The 16,920-nt window shown below is 41.7% G+C and overlaps 1 protein-coding gene across 3 annotated transcripts in view; it reads left to right on the forward strand.

The window, feature by feature from the left end:
• SIN3A (SIN3 transcription regulator family member A) overlaps positions 1-16,920 on the forward strand; it is a 71,849-nt gene that overhangs the window by 48,917 nt on the left and 6,012 nt on the right. For all 3 annotated transcript variants that reach the window (XM_059180329.1, XM_059180330.1, XM_059180331.1), the window contains 4 exons: positions 619-788; positions 5,254-5,427; positions 10,443-10,535; positions 11,424-11,518. In XM_059180329.1, coding sequence (XP_059036312.1) covers positions 619-788; positions 5,254-5,427; positions 10,443-10,535; positions 11,424-11,518 — 532 coding nt within the window. The remainder of the gene's footprint in view (positions 1-618; positions 789-5,253; positions 5,428-10,442; positions 10,536-11,423; positions 11,519-16,920) is intronic.

The raw sequence follows: 16,920 nt of genomic DNA on the forward strand, positions 1-16,920 counted from the left end.
ATTCATGCGCAGTGAGCACAGATCATTTAATGTAAATTGTGAAGTACAAATTGGGAATCCATTTTTAAACAGAAGGACTTTGACAAATGCAGGTTACTTCATTATTCATAGGGGATTTAATTTGCGCTCCTATTTTTCTGTTCCTGAGGGGTTTCCCAGGGCTCGAGTGTGGTGCTGTCTGCCTTTTCTCATCTGCACTTCATGCTTCATTGAAATAGCTTTATGAGCAAGTGACCCGTGTGAGGAATGCTTTGCAGGCTGGGAGGGCAGGTTCTTCTCTCAGCATGAGAGCCAGCAACTTTTTGAAGAAACTTCTTCCCTGGGACATTCTGCTCTCCTGTCCAGCAGAGCCCGCTGTACTATAATGAAGTGTTTCTCTGGCGTGGGTAGAGTGTTAAAGCCCCCGTTAAAGTTGCAGTGTCACTGTCCTCTGATAGCACTGGCCATTGTAGCACCTGTCAGATGGCACTTCTGCCTACAGCTGATGTGGTGTGTATGTTTGACTACCCAGGCTTCTTCCATCAGAGGCACCTTAGGCCAGCTTGGGGTTTGACCCTGACGTCTCTCCTGACCTCTTCATAGCAGGGTAAGGCCTTACCTCTCCCATCTCTCCCACAGTGGATGTTGACGTGGAAGATTATTACCCAGCTTTTCTGGACATGGTGCGGAGCCTGCTTGATGGCAACATAGACTCGTCGCAATATGAAGATTCGCTGAGAGAGATGTTCACCATTCATGCCTACATTGCCTTCACCATGGACAAACTAATCCAGAGCATTGTCAGACAGGTGAGGGCACGGTGGAGGCTAGGTTTGGTGAGGGAAGAGGTCCTTACCTAAAGATGGATAAGGCAAAGAGAAAAGGCAAGATTTCTCTTGGAGAAAAAAGGGCAGTTTGCTCAAGCAATGTTTATGGACGTATGGCTTTCTAGCAGAAAGGGGGAGGTTAACGTGATGTTGGATCGCTCACGTTAACAGAGTGGGAGTGCTTCAGCCGCTTAATGGAGTCCTTGGCTCTGCTCCGTATGCCCTTCACAGTTGAAAGAGCCTAGCCCTGCCCCGGTGTGCTGCCCCTCTCCTGCTGTCTACCTGTAGAGCGAGCCCTAGTCCTGGCCCAGCTCTTACCTGATCGCCTAGTGGGGAGCTCTCAGCGGGGAGCGCTTCCATGTCTGAGGTGTTGGTGATTCTGTGTACTTTGCTCACTTAACTTTTGAAGTTCTTCTGAGGGAATGGTTCCATACATGTTCTGTAATACTATCCCCATCTGAGGTTCCACTTGACTTAGATTCGTGATTGGTTTTGTGGTATGTTCCTGTGGCACCCTAGGAGCTTTGAATATGTTTACAGCTGTGATCAGTTATAGCACATAGTCAGATTTCCACTTTTGCCTTGACTTCTGAATTTCCGAAGGGATCAGAGTATGTTGTTGGTGTGTCACTTTTTTAAAGTGAAAACTTGACAAAGTTCTTGAGTCCTCACTGCCACTATGAGGAGTAAAAACTTGTTACTCAGTGTTTTCTTGGAGTAAAATATGGAATTCTTTACAAGTACCCAGGCTTTTTTTTTTTTGCCTTGATTTTGGAAGGACGCATGGCTCTGCGCCCTTTCACAGGATCTGCTCAATAGTCAAGGAAGAACACTTGGCATAACTGAATCTTGGCATCTTCGTGAAGGTTGTCAGGTATTCAGTTTTTTTCCTGGAAGTTGCAGACGTTAAGAGGCCTTCCTGATGGAAATCATTATATGGGTACAAACAAATCTAAATATATGGAAAATCTGGATGTATGTAAAATAAAGACTCCAGTTATCGTGTGCTTCTGCATCCCAGTGTGGACGTAAAGTCTCTCACACTGGCAACACAGAAACTTTAAAAATCCAGTAGAATTAACTTTCATAAGCTTGAGATTGGTTTCTGAAACAATAGATATAATTATCCATTTATTAAAAGCACCTGGTTATGATTTTGAGTCAGTAATGCATAATGTCTAATCTTTTTAAGAAATAGTTTTTGTCCAGAAACCCAAATACAGTGTTGTTGTTTCTTATGGTTTTATTTGAGAGAGAGAGAGAGAGCATGCATGCACGTGTACACACGCATGCGTGTGCATGTGGCACGGGGCGGGGTGGGGAGGGGCAGAGGGAGAGAATCTCAAGCAGACTCCATGCTGAGTACAGAGCCTGACGTGTGGGGCTCAGTCCCACAACCGTGCGATCACAACCTGAACCAAAATCAAGAGTCTAATGCTTAACTGACTGAGCCACCCAGGCGCCCCCAAATCCAGTGTTTTTAAAACATATGTTCATGCTTCTCACCTTACTCCTCAGTTGGAGGCATATTTCCTCTCATTCTCCTTATCCTGTTTGATGTTCCCCCAGAGTTCATTGCTGACCGGAGGTAGAACATATATTTCAAGGTTAAGCCATATGTTTACCTTTTCCAGAGTACAGCTGCTGCTTGAACAGCAGGCCTTTGAACTGCGTGGTCCACTAACACTTGGATTCTTCTCAATAAGTACAGCGTAGCACTGTAAATGCATTTTCTCTTAGGATTTTCCTAATACTTTCTAGCTTTATTGTAAAAATATGGTATATGATACATACAACATAAAAAATATTTGTTCATTGACTGCTTTTGCTATCAGTGAGGCTTATCAGCCACAGTTTGTGACTAGTTAGGTTTGAGGCAGGTTCAAAAGTTATATGCAGATTTTCAGTTGTGTGGAGGGTTGGTGTCCCACCCCTCATGTTATTCAAGGATCAGCTGTAGTTTAATAGAGATTTGTCTTAACACGGTAGGTGGTCTCACAGATTCCTTAGTACAGAACTCAGGGAATGGCCAATACAGGGATTATACTGGGAAGTTTTTTGGGTTTTGGGGGGGGTTGGGTTTTTTTTTGCTTTTGGTTTATTTTCTTCTCCTGCATGCCTTCTTTCTGGAAATCTGCTTCATTCTCATGCTTCTCTCTGCAGATGGATATTTGGCCATGTACTCAAGGCTTCTCCAGCCCCCTGGGGCTTTGGCTTGCCATGGCAGTGCCCCTGGCCCCAGCATTGCTTGACCTTTCCATCTAGATGCTCGTCTGTAAAAAGTCTACCAAACACATTCACTGTGTCATTTCAATTTAGCAAGAGGGAGAATCTTAGCAGCCTAGCTTGAGAGCTCGAGCTCTCCATTTGTCCCTGATTTTATAGGGCTGCCCTTTTCAAAGATTCTAGGAGGGGCCAGATAGCCAAGAAGAGGGTGTGGATGGGGAGTCAGTGACATGGTCTATTTCAGCCAAGAAGGTCTTAACCAGAAGTGTCTATGTGGTATGGACCATGCTTTAGATGCACTTTTTTTTACACTGCCTACCCCCCAAACAGTGTATCTTAAGCTACTCCCTATGTTATCAGGTTATCATAGGCATTATTTTATTGGCCACCTGAGAGCCCATTGTGTGGACCATTTATAATGTAACCATCTCTAGTTGGTGGCCTTTCTACCACTGTCAGATCAGTCACCCTTCTGACCTTGTACTCTGTCCATTTATCTACAAATACACATACTTGTCATTTAAGACTTTTTTAAATGTTAAAAATAAGTAGTTGTCATAGCTACTAGCACTTCAAAAAGGATGTATCTTCCTAAAAATAGAACGGCTTAGTGGTTTTTGAGAATTTTAAAGTAAAATAGACAAATTGATATTGCAGTTAACATTTTGCTTTTTTCTTGTGTGTGTTTTTTCACATTCTCTGGCATTTTTTTATGAGTGAAGTTTCATTTGAGGGAATTTTTATTCCACAATAGAAATATAGTCATGGGCGGCGCCTGGGTGGCTCAGTGGGTTAAAGCCTCTGCCTTCTGCTCAGGTCATGATCCCAGGGTCCTGGGATCAAGCCCCGCTTTGGGCTCTCTGCTCAGCAGGGAGCCTGCTTCCTTTCCTCTCTCTCTGCCTACTTGTGATCTTTGTCAAATAAATAAAATCTTTAAAAAGAAAGAAAGAAATAAAGAAAGAAAGAAAAAAATATAGTCATGACCTGTGAAAATGGAAATTCTAAACGGTTCAACTTTCTAGTCATCAGATAGTTTAAGAACAGAGTCATGGGGTGCCTGGGTGGCTCAGTTGCTTGAGCATCTGTCTTCGGCTCAGGTCACAATCTCAGGTTCCTGGGATCGAGTCCCACATTGGGCTCCTTGTTTGGCAGAGAGCCTGCTTCTCCCTCTGCCTGCCGCTCCCCCTGCTTGTGCTCACTCTCTCTCTCTGACAAATAAAATCTTCATGAAAAAGAAAAGAACAACAACATATTCTCAATAATTACCAGCAGTCAGTAGTGATTGACCTTTGTTGAAATTGAGTCAATTAACATTTACAATTTAAGTACTATATTTTTTATCTGATGTAGAAAAATAAGTAATGTATTAGAAAGAATATTGGCCTAGGGGTCAGGAAGCTTGAAATTAGTCCTAACTCTGTTCCTTCAGCTGATAACCCCTGGGTAAGTGATTCAGCAACCGGTTCTTGAATACCCAGTGAGTGTCAGACTTTGTACTCAGGCTGAGAATATAGAGAGGGATCTTGCTTTCATGGTTCTCCACAGCTCCTGTCCTCACCTTGGCACACAGTGAGTGTTCTCATCTAAAATGGAAATTTGTCTCCTGTGTAACAGGGCACCCCCTTCAGCCTCCTTCCCAGGGTAGTTGTGTAGATCAAATGAGAATGAGAGTGAAAGCAAATTGTAAATGGTAAAGAAGCACCATAAAAACAGGAATCCATGAGAATTTTCTTTCATGTAAAATTGTTTTACAGTTCCTTAGAACTTGAAATAAGCAGCACAGTAATATGAGCAGCTTATGCTTTTGCCTTTTTTTTTTTTTTTTAAGATTTTATTTATTTGACAGAGCACAAGCGGAGGGAGAGGGAAAAGCAGGCTCACCACTGAGCAGGGAACTCCACATGGGACTTGATCCTAGGACCCTGGGATCATGACCTGAACCTAACATAGACATGTAAGCAACTGAGCTACCTAGGTGCCCCAGTTTTGTGTTTAAATAGATAGGAAAGCTTTACTCAAAGACCAGTGATACTGTTGAAGACTTAGGCTTAGTTATTCTCCAAGAATATGAAATACTGGTTTTACGTGTTTAATTTTCTAAAGTAACCAACCAGAAAACCTTTCTGAGCTGAGTGACTGGAACTATCAAAGGAAGATTGACTGTATGAAAGGGAGAAATATTTTCTTGGTTCACTGATGACTTGCCTTTGCTTGATTCCAGCTGCAGCACATCGTGAGTGATGAAATCTGTGTGCAGGTGACTGACCTTTACCTGGCAGAAAACAATAATGGGGCCACCGGAGGCCAACTGAACACACAGACATCCAGAAGTCTTTTGGAGTCAACTTACCAGCGGAAGGCTGAGCAACTCATGTCGGATGAGAATTGCTTTAAGGTGAGAGTTACTCATGTACCCCAGGGCCATGCTGGTGACTGTTTAAGTTGTTGGAACTATCTCCATCAGAAATCAAAGCCGTTTCAGGATGCTTTGATGCAGTGATGCCACTCCTGGAACTTCTTAGAGTTCCTCTGAGCCTACTGGAGGGAATGAAAAACATGGAAAAGTGGAAGTAAATTCTCCCATGGACGATCTATTACTTTCTTATATTTTAAAAAGTTGTTATGTATGATTTTTATAATTTTGTATTCTGTCCTTTTCTCTCTGAATATTTTTAGTAGTATAATGCTTTGTAAATACTATAATGCTTTGTTTAAAAATATTAGTACAGAAGGGCACCTGGCTGATGCATTTGGAAGAGCATATAACTTTTGATCTCAGGGTCATGAGTTCGAGCCCCACATTAGGAGTAGAGACCACCAAAAAAATTTAAATAAATAAATATGCTAATACACATAATCCATGATCCTTGTAGAAAAGATAAGAAATGCAGAGAAAAAAATCATCACCTGTAGTGTTTCATGGTTTGTAGATGATGACGACATTTGTAGACTTTTCTGTGCTTTTATTGGATTTGAAAGAGAGTATACTGGGCAGAATGGTCTGTAACTTATTTTGCTCACTTAGCAACACTTGGGTCTTCATCTTTTCCTGACTATTTTATGGAGGATTATGACTATCTTGCTGCATTACGTTGTTTCCATTTTCCACCGTTACCGCACTGTTGTTGCTAGTTAGTAAAGCAAATAGTTGGGAATGACCTAGACATACAGCCCACTGTGGGAATGGTTATGAGCAGCCCATTGTGTGAATGCCAGGTGGCATATTTTGCGGCCAGTAATAGTTAATCATAAATTATAATACTACATCAGGTGAAAGGAAATAAAACTATGTGTACTGTGACTGCAGAGCTGTAATGAACAAAACTTGTTGTATGTATTTACATAAGAAGGGCAGGTTCCAGGGGCCCAGAATAAGGTTTGTAGTTGGCCGAGCAGAGAGAGCTAACATATCCTTACTGGGTGTGTTCCGTGTACTTGACTGATCCGACCCCAGATTGTCCACTTGTCTGCTTCTACTTTATCAGCTGTTTCTGTAGTTTCTAATCCATCACCTGCACTCTTCGCAGGACAGAGGACATTTCCTAAGCTTTTCAGGGTTGGTTTTTCTTTTCTTCTTCTGAGTTTTAAACCTATAAATGTTTGTTAGAAATTCAGTGTGTGTTGTTTCGTGGGGAGCAGAATTACCATTCCCAAGCACAGTGACTTAACAATGGATTACATTGCATGGTGAAGGCCTATGAGGGATGGATAGACTCACTGTATGGACAAGAATAGTTTTCAGAGTAGCAGACGGAATAGCGAAAACAAAGACTTAGTAACCAAAAAAATTATATCATGTCAGTGATTTTTTAAAATGTGCATGTGGAGAATAAAAGTTGATATGATTAACATTAAGCGTAAGCAGCCCTTCAGATCTCCTGCCCTACCCTGAGTCCCAGCCTCCGCTCCATTTTCTTTCTCTGTACATTGTACTCTGCTTTTTAAGAACTCAGCAATGCTTGGCTCTCATATCCATTCAGACCCGCTTCTGTGCCTTTACATGCATACGTGTATATATATGAAATAAATGACATTAGGCTATATATTCTACATTGTGTTTTTTTCACTTAGTATGACTTAGAATTTCTCTGTTTTGGTTTATATAGACCAAGCTCATTTTTTCAACTGCTTTGTTGTACTTAAGAGTAAAAATGTACCATAATTTAAAAATGTACCATAGGTTTAAAAACAGTCATTCCTGGGACACCCGGGTGGCTCAGTTAATTAAGCACATGACTCTTGATTTCAGCTCAGGTCCTGATCTTGGGGTCGTGAGATTGAGTCCCATATCTGTCTCACACTCAGTGCGGAGTCTGCTTGAGATTCTCTCTCTCCCTCTGCCCTCCACATGCTCACCCTTTTTCTCTGTCTCTTAGATCAATAAAATCTTAAAAAAAAAAATCATTCCCTTCAGGGTGAACATTAAACAATTTCCATTTTTTACTTTCTCATATAGTGCTATATCTACTGCTTCTATCCTAGTGCACATATGTTAGAATTTGAGGTGGAGACCAAGAAATGAAATCACTGGGTCAAAGGATGTGCGTATTTTACATTTTAAATAACTAACCAAATATATATATATTATTTCAATTTTTTTATAAGGAGGCTCCACCTACTTAAGTGGGCTCCACCCAATGTGGGGCGTGAACTCAGGACCCTGAGATCACAAGTCGCACACACCACCAACTGAGCCGGCCAAGTATCCCTGAATGTTACATTATTTTATTTTATATTTTAAAGATTTTATTTATTTATTTGACAGAGAAAGAGAAAGTGAGAGAGGGAGTACAAGGAGGGGAAGCAGAAGAGGGAGAAACAGGCTTCCCGCTGAGCAGGGAGCCCAGTGTGAGGCTCAATCCCAGGGCCCTGGGATCATGACCTGAGCCGAGGGCAGATGCTTAACGACTGAGCCACCCAGGCATCCCTAAATGTTACATTTTAATGGAGAATGCCATTTCACTCTCTCCAGCCACAGGCTATATATACTAGCATACTCATCTTGTCTTTTCTTAAAGATTTTAATGTATGTATGTATGTATTTTGAGAGAGCACATAGTGGTGGCAAGGGCAGAGGGGGAGAGAGAGAGTCTTTTTTTTTTTTTTTTAAAGATTTATTTATTGGTCAGAGAGAGAGAGTGTGCATAAGCAGAGGTGAGGAGGAGAGGGAGAAGGAGAAGCAGACTCCCAGCCAAGCAGGGAGCCCAGTATGGGACTCGATCCCAGGACCCTGAGATCATGACCTGAGCTGAAGGCAGACGCCCAACCAACTGAGCCACCCAAGCATCCTGGACAGAATTTTTTTTTTGTTTTTTTTAAGACTTTATTTATTTATTTGACAGATGGAGATCACAAGTAGGCAGAGAGGCAGGCAGAGAGGGGAGGAAGCAGGCTCCCCGCTGAGCAGAGAACCCGAAGTGGGGCTCGATCCCAGGACCCTGGGATCATGACCTGAGCCAAAGGCAGAGGCTTTAACCCACTGAGCCACCCAGGCGCCCCCATGGAGAGAAATTCTTGAGCGGGCTCCATATTGCTTATTCATATCCTTCACCCTGTGTTTGGGAGGGGTGTTTGTTTCTTTTAGGTACTTTTAAAAATAGGGTTTTCTCTGGGGGGCTTGGGTGGCTCAGTGCATTAAAAGCCTCTGCCTTCGGCTCGGGTCATGATCTCAGGGTCCTGGGATCGAGCCCCACATCGGGCTCTCTGCTCAGCGGGGAGCCTGCTTCCCTTCCTTTCTCTCTGCCTGCTTCTCTGCCTACTTGTGATCTGTCAAATAAATAAATAAAATCTTTAAAAAAAAAAAAATAGAGAGGAGACAGTCTTCTCAGTATCACTTTAATTTGATTTCCTTAATTTTTATTCCTTAAGCAGTAGGATAAATTTTGACACTCTAGGTCATCCTGGATTGGGTGGGAAAAAGCAAACTCCTAGGGACAGTTTTTTCAGATCTGTTGTGGAAGTAACTATATTTGTATTTATGTTGCATGTATTACGCTCTTGTCATGTTTTACATTTTACTAGCAGGTAGGAATTTTTAAACCTTCTCTGGAGGAATACTGGGAACCAGAATTGGCTTCTGGTCCTATTTACTTATTGACTGTGTGGCTTTGAGAAGTGAGAACTCTAAATTTTTTCCTGTGTAAAACGCAAAAGGTTCAAATAGATGATTCTCAAGCCTTCTTGTAAGCTTTGGTCTTCTCCATGTGATTTGGACAGTGATCTTATCTGTAGTAAGTCGTTAGGATAAGGGCATTGAAAATCTTGGGATACTGACAGGGGAAGTCTCATGTGCCACCACCATTTGATAGTTCTTTTATACAAAGCATGACTTGTTTTTGCCTCTAATCAGTGTACTGCCTTTTTTTTTTTTTTTTTTTTAAGATTTTATTTATTTATTTGACAGACAAAGATCACAAGTTGGCAGAGAGGCAGACAGGGGTGGGGGAAGCAGGCTCCCCACTGAGCTTAGACCACCCCCACCACCCAGTGTAGGGCTCCATCCCCAGGACCCTGAGACCATGACCTGAGCCGAAGGCAGAGGCTCAACCCACTGAGCCACCTAGGTGCCCTGGTGTGTTGCTTTTAAATACGAATTTTTTTTTTTAATACAAATTTTTTTTAAAAATCATACAAATGTTGGAACTCAGAATTTTAAGAACCTTTAATATGATTGATAACCATTATAGCAGATAACTTTGTTAATATGTTGATGCTTTGTGTTCCTTAGGCCACAGTGTGTATGATGGTTTGGGTAGTCATGTTATGTTATGTTATGTTATGTTATTTTTAAATAATCTGTGCATCTAATGTGGGGCTCAGACTTGAAGTCTAGAGATCGACTGTCACATGCTCTGCAACTGAGCCAGCCAGGTGCCCCTTTGGGTAGTAATCTTTATGGCATTAGAATTGATTGCTGCTCTCTGTTGGGTTTGATGTTTTCTGCTTCACTTTAGTTAAAGAAGTTTCTCTTCCTTCCTCCTTTCCTTTCCTTCCCTTCTCTTTTTTCTTTCATGCTATTGGCTTAACGTTTTTTGTATTAAGTTCCAGAAATGAGGGTATCAGGTAAAATGGCATTGACATTTTATGGTTCTGGCTTTATGTTATATTTCTTTCCACTGAACAAAGTAAGTTTGAAACACTCTTATATTGATTATTGCTCAGCTCATACAGGAGGTGTGAGACATGAAATCATACTTTTAGCTCTAGCCTTTCATTGCGCTGGTAGCAAGATTGGACTTTGGCCTTTTTTATCACCTGCCTCCTAAACTTTGGAGTACCTGCCTCATCTCTTCAATTAGAGTGAATGAAGCTTTATAACTTTATTGCCTCCCAACCTCCCAACCCTTAGCTGCTAGGTTATAGTTTTGGAGGAGATGGTCTTTTGTTTACATCCTGGTTTCTTATTTGCAGCTTATGTTTATTCAGAGCCAGGGCCAGGTTCAGCTGACCATTGAGCTCCTGGACACAGAAGAGGAGAACTCGGATGACCCTGTAGAAGCAGAGGTATGGACAAGTATATTGTAGAAACTGTGTGTTTAGAGAGCCATCCTGTACTGAGACTGCCTAGTGATGGTCTTAGGTCAGGACAGTCTCCGGCCTGTTACAGGTCAGAACCTGATGCTTCAAGTACAGGCCATTCCAGCCATGTATGTATTCAGCGGAAGGGAAGGGCTACCTAGTGGTAGGTACTTAGGGTTGATGGCCATCTCTTTTAGCCGTCAGTTAAGCCATCTCTCAGGACATCTCATGGTTGGCACCTTTCCTGTTTTTTGTAAAGTATAAGAAACAACAGATGAGGTCATTGGCCAGTATCATGTTGATTTTGTGTCATGTTTACTCTTTATTGGGATTGATGAAGCCAAGAGTTCTCGGCCCCATAGAGTGGTTACCATAGCCTGGCCTAGCAGGTAAAGTTAACGAGAGACGGAAGCCCTGTGTGTGATGTTGAGGGGCCATGGAAGGGAGATGGTTGTTCTGTGGGAATATTGGCTCCTGGTTGCCAGATCTTTTAAAAAAAATTTTTGAGATGCCAGAAACCCAGATTTTAATGCGAAAGATACTGATTTTCAGACGTTTGCCACTGTATGTTTTATTCTTTAACAAAACCATCTGTGGGGAAATAAAATTTGTCAGTGAGCCAGTTTCTACCCATTTACAACTTCTGGTAACTTTTAAAGTATCTCAGACAAACTTTGGGTTTTGTTCCATAACAGGAATTTGAAGCTGTATGTCAATATCAAGTAACAGCATGTCATTATGGAAAGATCTTTTTGATGTTAAAATTTAAGGGTGTCTGACAATTTAGTCCTAGAATTTGCTAGACTACCTGAGGAGGATGGAGTCTGGTGTTTGTACTCTCTCTCCACCCCCATCTTGTGTTTATAACCCTAGCGCTGGTCAGACTATGTGGAGCGATACATGAATTCTGATACTACCTCTCCCGAGCTTCGTGAGCACCTGGCACGGAAACCAGTATTTCTCCCAAGGTGAGTGAACTGAATCACACATTAGCAGCATATACCTGCACAGGGATGAGGAACACAAAGTTAAATGACTTTCAGATCCTTGGTTTTCGCTTGCTCAGTTTGTTGTTCTGTCTGCTGATCAGCAAGGACACTGAGGACACTGATTCAAGGTTTCTGTGGCTGTTCATGCATGAGCTTACCTGCAGCATGTGCCCCAAGGCATCAGAGAAGTGAGAGCTTTTGAGAATCAGTGGTAACTTTCCTGGGTTGGATAGGAGTGTGTGTTGGTCTCCAAATCTTGATGATTCATGAGGAATCCTCACAGGACTCAGCATGTAGTCGTACTCACAGTGATGACTTGTTATAGCGAAAGAGTACAGAGCTAAATCAGCATGGGGAAAAGGTGTGTGTGACAAAGTCAGAGGAAACCCGGTGCAAGCTTCCAGGAGCCGTCTTCCATTGCAGTTGCACGGGACACTCCTAATTCCTCCAAGCAACAAATGACAGTATGTTCGAAACTCTGTCTACCAGGGAAGCTCATTAGGAGACTCAGTGCTGGGTTTTTTATTGGGTGATAGTCATGTAGGCACTGTCTGTCTAGCACATACCAAAATTCCAGACTCCCAGAAAGAAAGCAGGTTTTCAGATGAAACCACATATTTCTGTGAACAGTTTAGGTACATTGAGCCTCTTTTAATGCTTAGGGAATGGTGGAAACTTGCAAAATCCAAGATTCCAGAACCCAGCTAAGTGATAACCTTGATAGCAGTCTTACCAAAAATAATAAGATACCGAGGAATAAATGTAACTGAAGAGGTGAAAGACCTGTACTCTGGAAACTATAAAACACTGATGATAAAAATTAAAGAAAACAAAGAAATGGAAATACATTCCATGCTCATGGATTGGAAGCAGAAATATTGTAATGTTTACGCTACCCAGTGCAGTCTACACATTTAATGCAATACCTACCAATAAACCACCAGGATTCTTCACAAAGCTAGAGCAAATAATCCTAAAATTTGTATGGAACCACAGAAGACCCCCAATAGCCAAATTGGAAAAAAAAAAAAAAAGCAAAGCTGGAGGCATCACAACTCTGGACTTGAAGTTATGTTATAAAGCTGTAGTAATGAAAACAGCATGGTACTGGCACAAAAGTAGACACGTAGATTAATAGAACAAAATAGAAAATCCAGTCAGAACAGAAAACTGACCACGATTCATGTGGTCAGTTAATTTTTGATAAAACAAGAAAGATTATCAATGGGAATAAGACAGTCTCTTCAACAAATGGTGTTGGGAAAACTGGTCAGCTATATGCAAAAGAATGAAACTGGACCACTTGTATACCACATACAAAAATGAATTCAAAATGGGTTTTAAAGACCTACATGGTGAGAACTGGAACCATAAAAATCCGAGAGCAAAGGCAGTAATTTCTTTGGCTGTAGCAACATTTTTTTTTTTTTTTTTAAGATTTTATTTATTTATTTGTCATAGAGAGAGAAGCGAGAGAAAGCACAGGCAGACAGAGTGGCAGGCAGAGGCAGAGGGAGAAGCAGGCTCCCCACCAAGCAAGGAGCCTGATGTGGGACTCGATCCCAGGACGCTGGGATCATGACCTGAGCCGAAGGCAGCCGCTTAGCCAACTGAGCCACCCAGGCGTCCCTGTAGCAACATTTTTAAGATAAGTTTCCTGAGGCAAGGGAAACATAAATTCTTGGGACTATATCAAAATAAAAAGCTCTGCACAGCAAAGGAAATAATCAACAAAGCTAAAAGGCAACCTATAGAATGGGAGAAAATCTTTTTTTTTTTTTTTAACTTAAAAATTTTTTTATTAACATATAATGTATTATTAGTGTACTATTTGCCCCAGGGGTACAGGTCTGTGAATCGTCAGGCTTACACACTTCACAGCACTCACCATAGCACATACCCTCCCCAATGTCCATAACCCGTCCATCTTCTCCCTACCCCCTCCAGCCGGCAACCCTCAGTTTTTTTTCGTGAGATTAAGAGTCTCTTACGGATTTCTCCCTCCCGATCCCATCTTGTTTCATTTTTCCTTCCCTACCCCCTATGACTCCCCGCCCTGCCTCTCAAATTCCTATATCAGAGAGATCATATGATAGTTGTCTTTCTTCAATTGACTTATTTCGCTAAACATAATACCCTCTAGTTCCATCCCCATCATCGCAAATGACAAAATTTCATTTCTTTTGAAGGCTGCATAGTATTCCATTGTATATATATACACCACATCTTCTTTATGCATTCATCTGTTGATGGATATCTAGGTTCTTTCCATAGTTTGGCTATTTTGGACATTGCTGCTATAAACATTCAGGTGCACGTGCCCCTTTGGATTACTACATTTGTGTTTTTAGGGTAAATACCCAATAGTGCAATTGCTGGGTCATAGGGTAGCTCTATTTTCAACTTTTTGAGGAACCTTCATGCTGTTTTGGGAGAAGATATTTGCAAATGATGTATCTGATAAAGAGTTAGTATCCAAAATATATAAAGTACTTACACAATACCTCCCAAAACCAAATAATCCAGTTAAAAATGAGCAGGAGGCACCTGGATGGCTCAGTATGTAAAGCGTCCAACTCTTGATTTCAGCTCAGGTCATGATCATCGGGTCATGAGATCAAGCCCTGTGTCTGGCTCCACACTTAGCAGGGATTCTCCTTTGAGATTTTTCTCTCTCCTTCTGCCTTCCCCCTGCCACAACACATGGGTGCACTGGCTTGCTCGGTCTTCCTCTCTCAAATCTAAAAAAAAAAAAAAAAAGGGCAGAAGACACGAACAGACATTGCTCCAGAGAAGACCTGTAGGTTGCCGACAGGTAACATGAAAAGGTACGTAACATCACTGATCATCAGGGAAATGCAAATCCAAACTACAATAAGACATTGCCTTAACACCTGTCAGAATGGCTAACATCAAAAACAGAAGAAACATCATGCTGGCAAGGATGTGGAGAAAAAGGAACCCTCTTGCACTGTTGGTGGGAATGCAAACTGTACAGCCACTGTGGAAGACAGTATGGAGGTTTCTCAGAAAGTTAAAAATAGAACTACCCTATGATTCAGGAATTGCACTACTGGGAATTTACCCCATAGAATCCAAAAAGGTCAGAGGGCTACATGCACCCCTATGTTTAGAGCAGCATTATCTCTAATAGCCAAGATACAGAAGTAGCCTAAAGTGTCCATCAGTAGATGAATGGATAAAGAAGATGGGGTGTGATATACAATGGAATATTACTCAGCCATAAGAAGCAGTGAAATCTTGGCATTTGCAACAACATGGGTGTAGGTAGAGAGTATTGTAGAGTTTTATGCCAAGTGAAGTAAGTCAGTCAGAGAAAAAGAAGTACCATATGATATCACTCATCTGTGGAATTGAAGAAACCAGACACAGGGAAAGGAAGAGACAAACCAAGAAACAGACTCATTTAACTATAGAGAACAAACTAATGGTCACCAGAGGTGGGGGGGGGGGTGACATAGGTGATGGGGATTAAGGAGGGCACTTGTCACAATGAGCACTGGGTGATGTCTGGAAGTGTTGAATCACTATATTGTATACTTGCAACTAATACAACACTGTGTAGTTAACTATACTAGAATTACATTTTTAAAAAATAATGAAGTAGAGCTCTCTTTTGAAGATAGTAGAAAGAACCCATAAAAGATAGCAGGCTTAGGTCTGCTATATTCACTTCACAGAATTTTAAAAATGTCCTCCCTATTTATGGGCAGTGTATTGTTGGTCCTGTGAGGATGAAAATGGAGTTGCAGAAGTAGAAAAAAGGTTGTGCTGTAGTAGAGTAGCTTTCTTCCTTCCCAGAAGCTCAGAATTGAAATCCCAGGTCTTAGGTTTCCAGAAAGGTATTATCCCAATACAGATGGTCCCCCACTTAGGATAGTTGGACTTAAATGATTTTTGGATTTACAGTGGTACAAAAGCAAGGCACACTCACTAGAAGCTATTTTGAATTTGGAATTGGGTCTTCCCAGGCTAGCGATCTGTGGTGTGGTCCTCTTATGATGCTGGGCAGGGGCTGCAGCTCCCAGTCAGCCTCAGGAGCACAAGGGGCAAGAGCTGACATGCTTAGCACCGTGCTCTGCTCATCCAGCCACTTTGTTTGCATATTCCAGTTAGTAGTCAATAAATTACATGACATGCAGCACTTTATTATAAAATAGGCTTTGTGGTAGAGGATGTTGACCAGTAGTAGGCTAAAGTGTGTTCCGAGCACTTTGAAGTGGGCTAGCCTAGGCTGTGATGCTCAGTCAGTAGGTTAGGGATAAAATGCACTTTTGACTTAAAATATTTCCAACATCTCATCGGGCTATAACCCCTAAGTCCAGGAAGATCTGTGTTGTTATTATTATTAGACTGAGTTCTAATCAGAACATGGAAAAAGCGGGGTGTGAGCCAAAAGGGTCCTGCCAGCCTCTTCATTCCTTGATTCATTTGGCAGACATTGGAGCAGCTGTTCTGTGCCAGGTCTCTCTTCAACAAAACAGGCTTAGTCTCTAGGGTTATGGAATAGTACAATAAGCATACCGTGTATTTCTCACCAGGTTGGCCACGTTTTTAAAAGATTTATAACCTGTGCTGTAGAGGGTGTGGGCTAGGAAAGCACTTCATATTCTGTGGGGAAAATATAAATTGATACCATCATTCTGGGGCCGGGGCAATAAAAATATATGGGAACTTTACCTTATAACTTTGGTTTCTAATAATTTGCCTTAACAGCTATTGGAGCTGAGTTCTCAGTCTTTTTGGCCTGGAGATCCCTTACAGTTTTAGAGACTGAATATTTCAAAAAAGCTTTTGTTTATGTGGGTTATATCAGGTAACACTTATTTTTGAAGATTTAATTATTTACAGGAAGGGGGAGTGCATGAACGAGGGAGGGGAATAGGGAGAGGAAGAGACTCTCAGGCAGACTCCCTGCTGAGTATGGAGCCCCAGCCCTGGTCTCCGGGCTCCATCCCATGACCCTTAGTCATGACCTGAGCCAAAACCATGTAGTCCCACACTCAACCGACTGAGCCACTCAGGCACCCCCTTCATTGTTCATTTTTTGAAAAAATAGCTGACAGTACTCCAGGATGGTTAGTCCGTTTTTCCTTCAGGTAAAAATAGTGACCCATTTCCTATTCGGGCAGTGCTTTGGCACACTACGGTGCCGTATGTGTAGCTCCCATTTTACCACACAGCATATTAAAAGGATGTATACTAAGGGGCTAGGATTTGACAAAATACGTTTATTGCTTCATCAAGGACTTTTTTTTTTTTTTTTTTTTTGAAGATTTAAATTTATTTTTTTAGGGATGCCTACGTTGCTCAGTTGGTTACATGTCTGCCTTCTGCTCAGGGTCATGGGATCGAGTCCC

Source organism: Mustela lutreola, chromosome 7, assembly GCF_030435805.1.
Source record: "Mustela lutreola isolate mMusLut2 chromosome 7, mMusLut2.pri, whole genome shotgun sequence".
NCBI classification, from domain to species: domain Eukaryota; kingdom Metazoa; phylum Chordata; class Mammalia; order Carnivora; family Mustelidae; genus Mustela; species Mustela lutreola.